We start from the raw sequence: 14,784 nt of genomic DNA, 5'->3' as shown, positions 1-14,784 counted from the left end.
TAAACCACCTTAAACGTTGTTTTCACTACTTTTAATTACCATAACGAAGTCTACCAGAACTACAGTTCATAAGATTAAAGCAAATGTGGCCTAGAGGCTTTAGAGTGTTACTTAAACTTTCAAACCGTCTCTACTGAAAAGCCCACAAACCGCAACTTAATTTCTTTACAAGCACGCCGCCACAGACAGAGCGAGATCTTACCATGATTACAGTGCTTCTCGTGGCTCTATGGGGAACAAACCGGTCAAAGGTAGCCCCCTGGAATAGCCCTCATAAATGAAGTCTTTCAGCGTGCTGTGCCGCTTCTCTCAGGTAACTCTAACCTCCTCAGACATGCCACTCTGCAGCGGACTAACTAATAAATATTCAGTGCAAGCTTAACAGAAAAGAATTTCAAGGCTAACTTTTGCAGTACGCCAGATGCAATTGAGTCTGCAACTTTTGAAGTGTTATTTTTTTCCCATGGTAAGAAGGGGAAGGACGCAGCTGGAATCTGCCCCAGCTAGGTAACACCCCGAGGCTTTGAGCACCATGCCACAACAGCTATATCACTGCGTTGTGTAACGGCTGTGTATTAGGCTGCATGCTGTGAGATAGGCTCCCCTAAAAGACCCAGTCTGTGGGGTTTTATCTGCTTTAGGAAATACCAGCATGTTCACATCCACTAGGTGGTTTGCACTACCTTATTCTTTCCCTTTCTTTTGCAGAACCTTTGTGTTACTGTAGACCCTAGCTTTAAAACCAGTGCTAGTCCTTGCATGCCGGACCCTTTTATCTACACATAACAAGCTCTGTGTACACACAACACATCAAAAGGCATGCATGGCATTAATAAATACATGCAAATGCATTCCTCCTCTTGGGTTGTCTGTTTCCCATGACTTATTCATGGGCCACAGAAACTGAAACCTGCCTCATTCTACAGCCTATAAAAAATTTACACCTAGCCTCACCTTGTTACTTGTTCCTTTTACCAATAACAAAACAAATAGGGGAACTTGCCCAATGTAAATGATTTACCAGTGCATTATAATTCAATATCTAGAGAAAAAAGAAAGAATAAAAAGTTGAAACTTTAAATGTAATAGAATGCAGTGAGACAAACTGTGGTCTTTCACATGCTTAGCTGAAACCTGCTTAACAGTTTTGGAATTTGCAAATTCCAGTTTGTTAATATACAAAAAAGCTCTCGATGTGTAGCAGGTCTGGGCACATCACCGTAGTCTCTGAACCCTCTTACTATGGAGCGACATTCTGCATGTTGTAATACATGCAGAATGTGGTTTGGCATTGCCTTGCACAAATAATGAAGGCCTACCCTGAGAAAATGCTGTGTGGCTGGCAGCTTTATGCTACTCCTTCACAGATGTGCAAGTCAGTGAACAGTGTGCAGTGTACTAATGAACCCCCGTACTCTCTACAGATGCTGTTTTTTTGTACTCACTCCTCTGATAACAAGCTGGATAGTCTCTCTCCTTTTTAGCCTAGAAGACATCCATCTGTTCTACAGAGAATTTAAAATTTTGATTTGTTAGACTAGAAACCTGTTTCCCACTTTGCCTCAGTCCCCCTCAAATAAGCTTGGAACCAATAAATGTGGCAGCATATCTGAATCTTGTTTATGTTTGTTTTGTTCTTTCCATTTTAAATGTTTAAAGTCACATTTCTGAATGCAGTGATCCTGAATCCATGCAGTGATTAACAGTGCTGGGAGTGCTGCTTGAGGACTGGCAGATGACCATCCAAATAAGGTTTTTGGCAGAGTCCCAGGAATTCTGTGGCCTATTAAATATTTTGAAATTACGGTAGATGAAGAAATTTGCAGTTTCTCTGTGTGTATGTGTGTCTTTAAAATTATGGATCCTTTCCAGTCAGTTGCTGCCCCTGTTCCAATGTTTTTGCAAGTTTGAACTTGTATCTAATTAAACATTAGCATAAGTTTTAACATTCTATATGTTCTAAAAAATGTTTAAATCAGTATTTTCTGATTATCATTTGTGCAAAATTCTAAGATTATTTGAAATATGTGTATACTCTTTGAATCTTTAAATATAAATTGTACTTTATATGAAGCTTAAGCATAAATTCAATGAGGAATCACTCATCTGCCTGCTTTCCCGGGTGCTAGTCTGCCTTTCTGTTCTCTACATCACTACTGCTTTCCCACCCTGTCGATCTCAATACTGTCATTATTATTCTCATCCAATCATTTTCTTGCTCACCTCCTTTGGGCCAATCATCCTCCACTTTGTGTAGTTTAAATCTGTGCCATCTGTCATTCTCTCTCATATGTGCAACCCACCTCCTCCCCATCTCCACCTCACGGACACCTTAGTCAGACCTTCACTCGAGCCTTAGTCTTCACCTTTACCAACACCAGTATCTAGACTCCAGGGGGTCCTATCCTAATTCCCATCACCGCTGGGATTTCTTTCTGCCATGGTGGGTCTAATCAACAAATACATCAATTTCTCTGTCTCAATAAATCGTGTTCAAATTCTTACAAGTGATCTCTTCTTATCAAACTAGGATTGGGATGACGATGGGTAACTAAACTACATTTGTCTATGCAATTCAGCATCAAAATATGAAAAAAAGTCCACTCAGCAAAATTCACGCTAAAGGGAGTGCAGGTCCAGTTTTTCCAGTCTGGAGCTGATTAAACAAATAACACATGGAAAAAATAGAAAACCTTTTAGAAGCCATGACATAAAAAAGAGAAAAAGAAAACCACCGTTCCATGTCTCTTTAGTAGTGCTGACTCCTCTAATTGACCCATATTGTGAGGATTAGTTTAAGAGCTTGTTATAAAGTGACAATACAAATGCTTGGTGGGATGATTGAATTTTCCTGGTGAGTCACACATTCTGTTTTACTTGGCAATTTGGCTAGAAGTGTTATGTGGTCTAACAAGACATTCTATGCATTTTCAGACAGAGGAACAGCAATGAGCAGATTTACAGTGTGCGCCAAGAATTGTTTCAGTCCTGCCCTTTGTGTCATACAGTTGCAGACATGTTTACCTAGCAGCCGCTTGCTACAAACAGCCTCCTTTTGTTGGAGTGAGCAGCTCCACTGCAGGCACGTGCATAAAGCTGCTTTGTTGAGGGAAAAGAAAGAGTTACTCATTCTTTGTATCCACCCACATTTCCTTTGGAAAAGAATTTGAATTGTCAAGCTTCTGGAGCCAAGCTGACAGTCTTCGTTTAGGAAAAAGACAGTATTAGATTCAATGTAACCATGGAAGACTCAGTTCTTACACTCATTCCCATGTCTTATGTCTCAATTTGTTGGTTTCTTTTTGTGGCCTCTAAATGTAGAATAACTGTTTAGAGTGACTTCAGGGGTCAAGATGACACACACCTCAACTCTAATGTATGTTTGGCAAACAATAAGAGGCTTATTTAAAAGCACACAGTAGGCTAAAGAAACACGATTAATTCTGATGGGTCTTCTTAGGAATAGTAATTATGGGGTTTAACCAGAATTTTCTAAATGCTGCTCAACCATTCCTTGCATTGCAGAGAGTGAAAGAGAGACTGTAAAACTTTGCCCTTACTCATTGGCTCATTGAAACACGAGATATGTTGCACGTCTTGTTTTTGCGTACGCAAATGTATAATTAGCATTTGACTGGCACTTCTTTTCAACACCCACCAAATCCAGAGAAATTTCTGTGTCAATAAAACACAGCAATGTTTGCTTTTCTTCAGCCATGCCTGTCCCTCCCTGCCATTCCTCCGTTGCTACTCATTGCTGGGCAGACATTGCAAACCGCCAACTTTCAACCAGCATGCCTACAGAGACCGCCTTGGGGGTACTTAGGAAAAATAACAGATTTCAGACTTGATGTAACTCCATTGCTCCATCCACTGGTTGTTGATGCGAGCTGCACCCATGCAGGGTGAGCCCCAGAGACTGCAGGAAAGATATACAGTCTATACAGTTTGCACACACGCCCTAGGCTAACTGCTGAGGCTTGTGGATCCTGCACGCATTATTCTAAAGTCACATAAGTTTGATAATTTAGGTTGTAGCAGATCATATGAAATTACTAATTAGCTAGAGGGGTTTCACATGCATACTCTTTAAGTATATATGCAATTAGTTAAAATGAACATATTGCTTTTCTATCTGATTGATTTTGCTGGCAGATAGTTTGCTGGCCTTCTTGTGTTTGAGAGTGCCTAGTGGATGCTCAGCTGACTGAACACCCCCTCAGTTATAAGATAAAAAACACGCTGATTCACTGCTGCTCTGTCTGTTACTGCCAAGCCATTCTCTCGTATCAGCAATGATATCTATGTGATTTTAAGCTTGAAGTCTTGCCATTCAAAAATGTTTACTGAGATGAAAACAATGAATATATAATTTCTGAAGTGCCACAGATGTTTTCACAATACAATATAGTGTTTTTATAAAGCATATATTGAGTTCATTCTTCACTCTCTGAAATATTAACCCCCTCGTTCCCACGTCCTTGGAGCCAAGTTTCTTCTGATTTGCTGTCCCTGCACTCCAACGGAACTGTGTGCCTGAGATCGCAGTGTCAGGGATATTTGCTTTCTGTGATGAGGATCCATGAGTAGGAAAAGCCACTAGGAATAAAAAAGGGTGTTGCAAAACCAGTGTGAAGCCTGAGCTTCTGGTTCACAGAGAATACGTGCAACTCTGCTGGATAAGAATGTCCACCATTGTATAGGGATGAAATAAATTAAGGAAAAGCAAGGAAAAGGTCCTGTTAAGGTTAACTTAGTTTGAAGTTTGCATTACATAACCAATATGAACATGCTTTCTACCTACACAGTTCTTGACTGTCTGACCTCAGCTGCTCCTAATTACAGAGTTTACTGCCTCCTGATTGAGCTACAAACTCCCTAAAAGAGTTCTTAATATCTACAGAACAGCACTTTGGCTTACTGATTTTAATGCTTAACAAACCTGGCATGCACTGCTGTCAGTGCAATGAAAGGGGAAAAGATGCAGGAATATTTTTGGTACATGTGATATTTTGCACTTAGTAATTTTAAAAAAAGAGGAATATGAAAAAAAATCTGTCAAAGCTTGCTTGAAGCCACGTGACGTTTCTAACTTACTAACACTATTCATTGCCCATAAAAGCTACCCTGATGTTTTATTATTTGGAAAAATAATTAATGATTTCTTATGAAATAGAGTGATAATGCACTTAAATTAAATAAATAATATAGTGTTCCCTCTGGTGATTTTAGCCCAGAGAAAAATAATATTGGATAAATGTTACACGCCTTACTTGCAACAAGCTCCGGGCAAACAAACCACATTTTGTGAGCCTGGTCTCGACCGCCTGCCTTTCAAGAAATATGAGAAATGTCAGTCGAGGTCAGAGGTCTTTATTTTTACATTAATTTTCACTGGTAAGAATTAATGGGCTGTTTGTCAAAACCTAAGAGGCTGCTTCAGTGAAGTCAGTGTCCCATTAATGCTGATGAACTCTCGAGCATTCTCAGCACATCCTTCCATCAGACAAATGTATGTAACTCATGCAGTCCCCGTTAAGTAATAATGATAACTAGCAATGTTCCTTTGCATAATTATCACCTGATATTGTTCAAAACAATTTTAATTTGATTTAGCTGGGGGAGATATTTCTACATGAATAAAGACAAGGAGGGGTGCAGCATTTAGGCTTTTATGCATGAGCTCTTCTGTTAAAATGTCCCCAAACACAAGGATAATGACGGTATAGATTTTCTTTTCACAGCTGTGATCCGGATCAAACTTTACTTTTTAGGGCGATTCTGGTTTCTGCCAACTGCTCTGTAGTTATCCTCTGTATTCGTTACGTAAATGTTAATGCGATGAACCGCAGAGCCATAATCCTCTTTTGCTTTGTCACCGCAGGTGAAAGCAGTCACATCTCTTGTACTCGTAGACATTTGAGTCCCTGAAAGATATGAAGGCGAGAGTCAGTCCAAACACAACATTCAGAAAAATACTGCACCACTCCAAACGCGAGTTAATTTCAAAAACATTTAAGTTTTATTAGAACAGTTAACATTCACCTTCAGTAAGTTTAATAGATTTTCCGACTACAAAAGCGCAGTGTATTTTCTCCTGCGAGTCCCTATTCTGATATATTTGATTTTGTACTACTAATTATACCTTTTGCTACACAGAATTACACTTCACCTTTTCTAAACACTTAATCTTAGGACAAAACTTGATTAATTCACAGTTTTTAAATTTGTTGGTAGACCAGCTGGCATTTATTTCGTTTTTAAAAGATAATGCCCAGCGTTCAAAATTCTACAAGGAAAACGACACAGCAATAACAACATGATGAATTCTACAGAACTACAAAAAAAAAATCTCCCTTGTGAACCTGGCACTCTTCCATTTTTATCTGTTCCTGTGTGAAAATGTCATCTCATCCAGGTACAGCACAGCTGCGTCCATTTCCAGAGCCTATACTCAAAATAACAGGTATCTCGCCTGAGGCAATTTCAACTTCAGGAAGAATTATCATCTTATAACTTTGAGTTGCACTGAATATTGATCTGTCAGCTAGGTTTTGTGCCCTCTTGGTTGTTGGCTGTAAAAAAAACACAACAAAACTTCATACACAGAAGCTTAGTGATGAGTATATTTCTCATTGTCAGTTCATAAATGACCCTTTGAAAAAGCAAATGGTGTTACGGTATCACTATAACCATGCTTATCTGCAGGACGAGCCTTAGTGGATGTCAAAGTGAGCATCGTGACATTTAGACTGACGCTCTAGTATGACTGAGGGCTCATATAGCAGATCATCCTCTCCAAGAGTTGAACTGTGATCCAAGTTGACAAAGTTAGGGATGTTGAAGTGAGAAAGAAAGGTGCACTCTCTGTCTGTCTTGCTCTGTTCTATTAGTCCAGTAAGCTGTTGGTGGACCCCAGCCTCCTCAATGTCTTCTTCCATCTCGTCCATCCCAGAGGAGCTGACACCTCTGTTCCGGTTGAAGGTTCCCTGCTCGGCTCGGGCCCCGGTGTGCTTTCCAGCTCTCTTTTCTTCTACTTTTTGCTTCCCGTGACCCTTGTCTTCCTCATTGATGTAGAAATTAAAATATGAACGGGATCCTGCTAGCAACGGACGTGAGAAGGCTTTGTCGTTTTCATCCTGGTGACCATCAATGTCTACCAGACAGCTTCCCGGTCGATGACGCTTTTCAGCCGAGTCTGGGTTACTGTTATGAAACAAAGAAAGATGAGAGTGAGATTACAGCAGGAGAAGGCTTTAACAATATGAGGCGCTTTTTTTGGTCATTTTTGTCCTGAATGTAACATTAGTTCAATAGAAAAAATTAAGGATTTTTTTGTTCTCCATTGCTTTTTTGCTTCTGTGTCTGGAAATGGATTCTTAAAATCACCCATGCTGAAAAAGGAACAGGGTTGAGCAGGGGTAACTACTTACTCCGCCTTGGTTTAACCACAGAGCTGTATTCAGTCTGACATTATATAAGTGACTTCTCACCAATTTCCAGTTCTGGTTATTATTTTGAAATGGAAAATGTGCCTTTGACAATACGAAGCTCAGCGCCAGTTCAAATATCTTTTGTAAAAAGCACAATATAAAATCAGTAAAGAGGCAGTTGAAAAATTACAGGCAAAACATGAACCCTAGACTTATTCACATAATGGTTTGTATTCATTCTGTATTTTTCTTAAGGCTAACTGTTCCCATCCAAACGACACAAGAGGTGACGGATGAGTATGAAAGTGATGTGAATAATATGCTACGGTTTTTCCAGTCATCACATTGTAAAGTAGTTAAACACGTTTTGGAGATTTTGGAACAAAGTGTATAACAAAACACTCCACCACCATCACGGATGGATGATCTGCTGTGGGCCATCCCTGCAGCAGCATTCTCAAAACTAGAGGAATCATTGTCAATGAGCGATGAATTGATGGTGACCAATCGCTTTAAGTTAATTTACATTGGCCTTTTTTTATTTGTCACTCATCTATATATGTATTCAACATGACATAATTATATTACAATGTCTTACAACATACAGTAATGTGCAAAATGCCCAGTAATCTCTCATTTCTTTATATTTTGCTTTGAAAGAGACAGACCTTCTTGTAATTTTTCTAAAGTGCTCTTGAGCTATAGCTCTCTGGGCTTTCTGAAGGTCTTTGATTCAGAAAGCCTGGAGCGCTATAGCTCAAGAGCACTTTTTAATTTCTTTGGATATTAGCTGTTTTTCCAGTCATTTTCAGGCCGGTCCTTGTACCTGAGGATTTCTGTTTTTTTGTTCAGCTACTTAAAACTGACCTATGATTCATTGAAGCATTAGAAGGACCTAAATCAAGACATGTGCCAGTGTTGACATACAGTTTAGCAAAGAATCTATTTTAAATTGTACCTTTAGGCAAATTGTTATTAGCAGCCTGTCACAAACACACAACATGTGTTCCCATTTCTTTAGTTACATTTTCAAAAATGCCAAAGATAAAGGCTTTTTCACCAATAAGGTCAATCCAAATGAGCTGTTAGCAGAAAACTAGGCATGTCTTAGCATGGTTTGCAGTGTGACCCTAAAACATGGAGAAGAAACTGGACAAGTGGAGGACAAAAGAAGAAGTGGGAAGCCTAAAAAACAATTTACAGCAGATGAACACTATCTGATGGTCATAGTCTTAAAAAATAGGAAAGAAATCTGGCAAAGAACTGAGACAGGGGCCGAGTGATACATCTAACCTGATCCATTTACTATTAATTGAAGCCTCATTTGACATGGTCTCTGTGGAAGGGTGGCTGTCGAGAAGCCACCCTTTCATTGGGAAACAAGGAGGAAATGCTAAAGTATTCCAAATTACACATGAACTGGGCTGAAAATAAATGGCAACAAGTCTTATGGACTGCTGGACTTCAATGTTATTAAAACAGTGTAGGATCATCTTGAGAAAGAATGGTGCAAAAGGCACCAAGCATCCAAAGAAAGGCTTTGGGATGCCCTTCAAGGAGCCCAGAGAGCTATTCCTGCAGACTGCTTAAATAAATGACCACAAAGCTTGCTTAAGAGAGTTCAGGCTGTGGTGAAGAATTAAGGTGGACATACCAACAAAATGACTTTCAAGCTCATTAGAATTGTACAGACACTGTTTCTGCATTACAAACTGTATTTATTTCGCACATGTTTCAAAAATGTTTACACTATTTCCAGTTTTTCTAGAAAACTAATAAATAATGTGGGGGTAGCTCAAGACTTTTGCACAGTCTACTGTCAGAACAGCATCCCTGAAACTCATCAGCTCACTCTTAAACAGCCACCTAGATGAGAAGTGCTAAGTGCTTATTTCCTTGAGCTCTCCACGGTGCTTTAAATGTCCTTGTAGGGGGAAATGTGAAAGTGGAAATAAACATGGGCTCCAGCCTGCTATTATACCCACTCTTGATGTGGCGCTCCTGTCTTTGTGAGCAGAGTGAGAACAAAGAACATGAAAATCACGAACACAGCAAGTCCAACCCAAAAGCCGATGACGATGGAGTCTGAAAGGTCAGAGAAGGAAGAATCTTATTAGTACAATTAATGACTACATTAATCTCTGCTCTTCTCATTTTCTGTGTGTGACTTTTATTCTCAACTGGAAGCCTCACTCTGAGGACAGAATTCTTAATTGTGTTGTAAAGAGTGAAATTTCGTTCGTCTAACATTTGATTAAAGTAACCGAATTGTTTGGCATTACAATTTGGTCTCATTAATTGGCTTGACTATTAGGCTTCCACTGGAGTATAAAACGGCACTACAGGTGCTCCACGAACTAAATCTGCTACACAATGTTGCTGAGAAACAGACAGCGTTCAGCTAAAGCAATAATGCAAGGAGTAAGGGGGACCAAAGGGTGATGAATCATTTAATTAAAAGTGCGCTGGAAGGCATACACATAGGCTACACATAACACAGCCATAGACATAAACACTGCACAATTTAGAAGGAGATCAGAAACAATGGGAAACGTCTTAGTAATGTGTTTGGCTTACATCTGTGCGCTTTGAGTCCCTCGAACGACACGGGCTCTTCGTCCTCATAATATTCATACTGCCACACGTAGTCACTGCGACGTGCGCTTGTTTGGCTCCGGTTGTGGAAGTCGGACATTTCAACCTAATTTTTTTTTTCGTGATATAACAGTAGAAGACAAATCAAATCAATCCAGTCAGAACGCCATATGAGTGAGACGCTATAGTATCCAAAACGTTTGCAAACAGGCAATCTCCAGGAATGTTAGATCTTTCTACTGTTGTTGAAAATAAATTCAAAGGCTGGACATTTGGGGAATCCCCCGAACAACTCCTTGAACGTTATTTCCGTTAATAACGTAATTACAAAGCGACCAAAATTTGGAAAAAGAGTACAAAAATTCACCGCGTTACCGTTACGCAAAAACTATCCATCCTCGTGTGAGTCCAGTAAGCGAAGCAACAGCCTTTTGGGGAGCTTCTCAGTGCGCATCACCCTTACCCAACAGTCTCTGTACTAGTGTCTCACTTACTCCCGGAGATAAAGAGATTACGCTGCAAGATGCTCGTGTCCTCGAACCCATGCCAAGGCATTTGCAGTAGGTTGACTAAATGTACTGAAGACACGTACAACACTGCCGACTGAAATTCTTCTGTGTACGTCGATCCAGTAGGATTGACCGTTTGGATAAATTAATTTATGTATTTATTTTAAACCAAAGTTGTGTATTTAGATAGATACTGCAAAACGGGTGCACATTTCCCTTAGCCTAAACGTGACAAACCAGAGTCATTATATAAAGTATAATTGATGGTTTGGAGGAGAATAATAATTTACGGTGTTATGAATTGAATAAAGTACGAAGTAGATTTACAATGTAAGCCCAACGCAGCTAAATAGCCTGGTAATACTATAATGATCCATCATAACATTTTGGAATAGGACAAAATTTGTCTAATGAGACAAAAGGTAATTACATGTTAATGCTCATCTGGAATGATTCATTAGGGGTCAGTGTGTGGGCTCACAAACACGAGGAACTAAAATAAGCTGTTATTACAATGTAGAATTTAATTATGCTGGCTAGATATTAATTTTATTCAGTTCCCTGATTTGTTCTTGTCTTTTCGCTCAGTAATTATACCAAAGTGCCAATTTTCAATATGCTTCACAATTATGTACTTTGGCATGCCCACATTGCAGTACAGTGTTTTAAAAGTTATTCAAGAATTGAATTGATTGATTTTTCTCAAAAGAAAATCATTAAAGGCGTTCATTGGAAATAGTCCAAATCAAACTGTGATGCCAATTTCAAAGTTTAAAACAGGCAGAACAGATAAAATATGCTGCATCTATATCTATCTATATCTATATCTATATCTATATCTATATATATATATATATGCACGGTATGTACCGGTGGTACATACCGTGCAGGGGCCTGTACGGTATGTACCACCGGCAGATAGAGGAGGTGGCTGATATCCAGAAATCCTACCAGTGGCTGGACAAAGCTGGACTGAAAGACAGCACAGAGGCACTAATCATGGCAGCACAAGAACAAGCTCTGAGCACAAGATCCATAGAGGCTGGGGTCTATCACACCAGGCAAGACCCCAGGTGCAGGCTGTGTAAAGATGCCCCAGAGACAATCCAGCACATAACAGCAGGGTGCAAGATGCTAGCAGGCAAGGCATACATGGAACGCCATAACCAAGTGGCCGGCATAGTGTACAGGAACATCTGTGCCGAGTATAACCTGGAAGTCCCGAGGTCAAAATGGGAGATGCCCCCAAGGGTGGTGGAGAATGACCGAGCTAAGATCCTGTGGGACTTCCAGATACAGACGGACAAAATGGTGGTGGCTAACCAACCGGACATAGTGGTGGTAGACAAACAGAAGAAGACGGCCGTAGTGATCGATGTAGCGGTTCCGAATGACAGCAATATCAGGAAGAAGGAACACGAGAAGCTGGAGAAATACCAAGGGCTCAGAGAAGAGCTCGAGAGGATGTGGAGGGTGAAGGTAACGGTGGACAAATTATATAACAGATAACAGATATATATATATATATATATATATATATATATATATATATATATATATATATATATATATATATATATATATATGCACCAGTGTAATTTGATCAGCCAGTATCTTTGCTGTACTTCAACATCATGTCTTAGTACTCAGAAATGGCTCTCATCTGTTTTGACCCATTATTGATAAAGTCCAAGATAAGTTTTATGAAAAATGTTAGCCAAGTTTATTAATCTCCCACCCACTGGGACTACTGATGGGATACACGATCCGACTTGCATCCATTTTAGTTTAATTAAGGGTTGTTGAACTGCTGAAAGACTGTGAACAGAGCCACCGTGATTAATGATTCAGAACCTAATTGTACCAAAGAAAATTTCAAAATGTTAGGATGTTACTTAGTGAGTTAAAAAATGTTTATTAAAACCCCGAAACGCAACCTCATGTAAATCCTTCTTTTCATCTTTAAATAAATCAGGCAACCTTCTTCATTAGTCCCACATTACTTTAATTTATGAAGTACCTCTTAAGCAGATGCACTTCAACCAGTTTATGTAAGCTTTCGTGCCCTCGTGGTCCACCAAAATGAATTGTTCACATTATGAAAATTACAATCACCAGAATGATCACAAATGCATATATATTAAAACCTTGGTGCCATTAGTGTTCTCAGTCTGCTTTACTCTGTTGAAAATTTTATGCCAGTGCAGGCCCAGGGTTTGAAGTATTTTCTCATTTCCAACAACCCAGCACTTTCAATTCATTTCAAAGTTAAATTCACTTCTATTTATATAGCACTAAATAACAACAACAGTCACCTCAAACCATTTTATATTGTAGGGTTAAGACCCTATAATATTAGAGAGAAACCCCAACAATCAGAGGACACACTATGAGCATGTACTTGGCGACAGTGGGAAGGGAAAAAAATCCCTTTTAATGGGAAGAAACATCTTGCAGAACCAGGCTCAGGGAGGGGCAGCCATCTGCCATGAGAGACAGTGAGGGGAAACTTAAGGGAGCAGAGCAGATAAGACAAGACACACATGGGAGAGGACCAGAGTTTAATTCATTTACTAATGATTTAATGTAATAGGGACAAAACAGGTGCAAAACAGGTAAGTAAAGAAGAAACATTCAGTTTTGTTTGGTTCAAAACTGAGTGCATAGTTTGCTCATTTACAGACTGTACACTGGGTTTTAGTGTCCTGATTAACAAAGACACACTTCCCAAGTATTAACGTGCCATTGTTTTCCCCCAGCACATACCAAGAGATCCTACAGAGTGACTGATGCCTCCAGTTACAGAGGGTGGGCCCTGAGTCTGCAGGCAAATGGTGGAGGTGTTAAGGAGTAATTTGCATTTTTATAGATTTGTTTTACACTGAATGAGGGAAATGCTCTGAACTGAAAAACTACAAAAAAGAAACAAAATCTTGATGTCTGTTTTTGGTTGTGTTGTTTCAATTATTTCTCCCACCCCTCTGATTGTCTGTTTCAGTCTAATTTTTTTTTACCTCTTTCCTCAGTCCTTCATCTGCCTGTTTGGCTGCCCGAGTTCTTCACCACTGTGTTATTTTTTTAGACTTTACTCTTCATAACCGCAGAGTTGAATGTTTTCATGGTAACTCGAGAGTTTTAAACAGCTTTCTATTAAAACTCACCTTTGTTTTTGCTATAGCTGCTTGTCTGCCTCTATTGTGTTTGCAATCGGGTCGTCATTTGTGATGAACCTTAAACCATAACATAAATCAGTACCAAGGTTTTTAAAAGCCGTGTTCAGTGAAAAAGACACATCAAAGCTTAATGTCCACCGTTCTTTTCTTTTCGTCTTGTATTCATCTGTGGATCAATAATACATATTTCAGACAGTTTCTCAAAGCTTGCTTTGTTCTCCTTCAGCAACAATGGAAGATATTATGCTGTGGTGTTTTCACATGGAACATCTGAAGGGCTTTGATCAAAGGAAGTGTGTCCAGTGGTTGCTTGCAGTGCAATCGTTTAAGGACCTGTCAGTTAGTTTGATAGTGTGAACACTCATTGTACCACTGTCCGTCTGTCTGTCTGTCTGTCTGACTAACTGACTGACTGAGGAGCGTATGGAGCCTATACCAGCTGCCATTAGAGTGAGATGCAGGGAACACCATTATAGGTTGCCAGGATTAATAACACAGAGAGACAGACAACTATTCACCTTCACATTCAACATAAGGGCAATTTAGAATCACCAGTTAACCTAACCCCACTAAATGTAGGTCTTCGGACTGTGGGAGAAAGCCAGAGCAATTATAGCAGTCCTCGCTATAATTGCAGTGACAGTTTTACTGATGTGGTTGGATTTTTACCAAAACTATAGCCTATTAATATAATATTAATATAATAACAGCTGGTATTCAGAGACCAATCAGATTGGTATCCTGAGGTCAGATTTGTATATTGATTGGTTTAATGATGAGCTATTCAGTAATGACTACAATTAACCTGTAGTTAAAGATAGTGTTTAAAGGTAAAAGGTCTTGCTTTGAACGTTACACTTGATCTCCCCTAAAACGCCTGCAGTCCTCTGAGACATGTAAATGACCCTGTTCACTAGGTATGTGACTCATGACAGAAGATGCTGTAGGTAGGAGTGCTGTATGGTTTAAGGTTCAGCATTTTAAACATAAAATAAACTAGTAAAGCTAAAATATTCTAATCCATGATTAAAAATAAAATCTATTTAACCCTCTCAGGCTCAAATTAAACTTTTT

General features: G+C 39.4%; 2 protein-coding genes across 2 annotated transcripts in view; both read right to left on the bottom strand.

Moving 5' to 3' along the window:
• Positions 1 to 602, bottom strand: part of LOC309689912 (uncharacterized protein) — a 29,009-nt gene extending 28,407 nt beyond the window's left edge. Inside the window, exon 1 of the mRNA XM_082506610.1 lies at positions 203 to 602. Within this exon, the coding sequence (XP_082362736.1) occupies positions 203 to 205 (3 nt within the window). The 5' untranslated portion in view covers positions 206 to 602. The remainder of the gene's footprint in view (positions 1 to 202) is intronic.
• A 5,265-nt stretch (positions 603 to 5,867) lies between these two features.
• LOC309689918 (melanocortin-2 receptor accessory protein 2A-like) lies at positions 5,868 to 10,672 on the bottom strand. The gene is given in 5 exon segments (XM_082506621.1): positions 5,868 to 7,206; positions 9,419 to 9,518; positions 10,011 to 10,134; positions 10,404 to 10,419; positions 10,421 to 10,672. Coding segments are annotated over 5 exon segments (792 nt in total). The 5' UTR covers positions 10,483 to 10,672; the 3' UTR covers positions 5,868 to 6,716.
• Positions 10,673 to 14,784: the final 4,112 nt, after the last annotated feature.

The sequence above is a fragment of the Aulonocara stuartgranti genome (assembly GCF_965226115.1).
Source record: "Aulonocara stuartgranti genome assembly, chromosome: 15".
Lineage (NCBI taxonomy): Eukaryota > Metazoa > Chordata > Actinopteri > Cichliformes > Cichlidae > Aulonocara > Aulonocara stuartgranti.
This window is presented reverse-complemented; position numbering and strand designations above follow the sequence as displayed.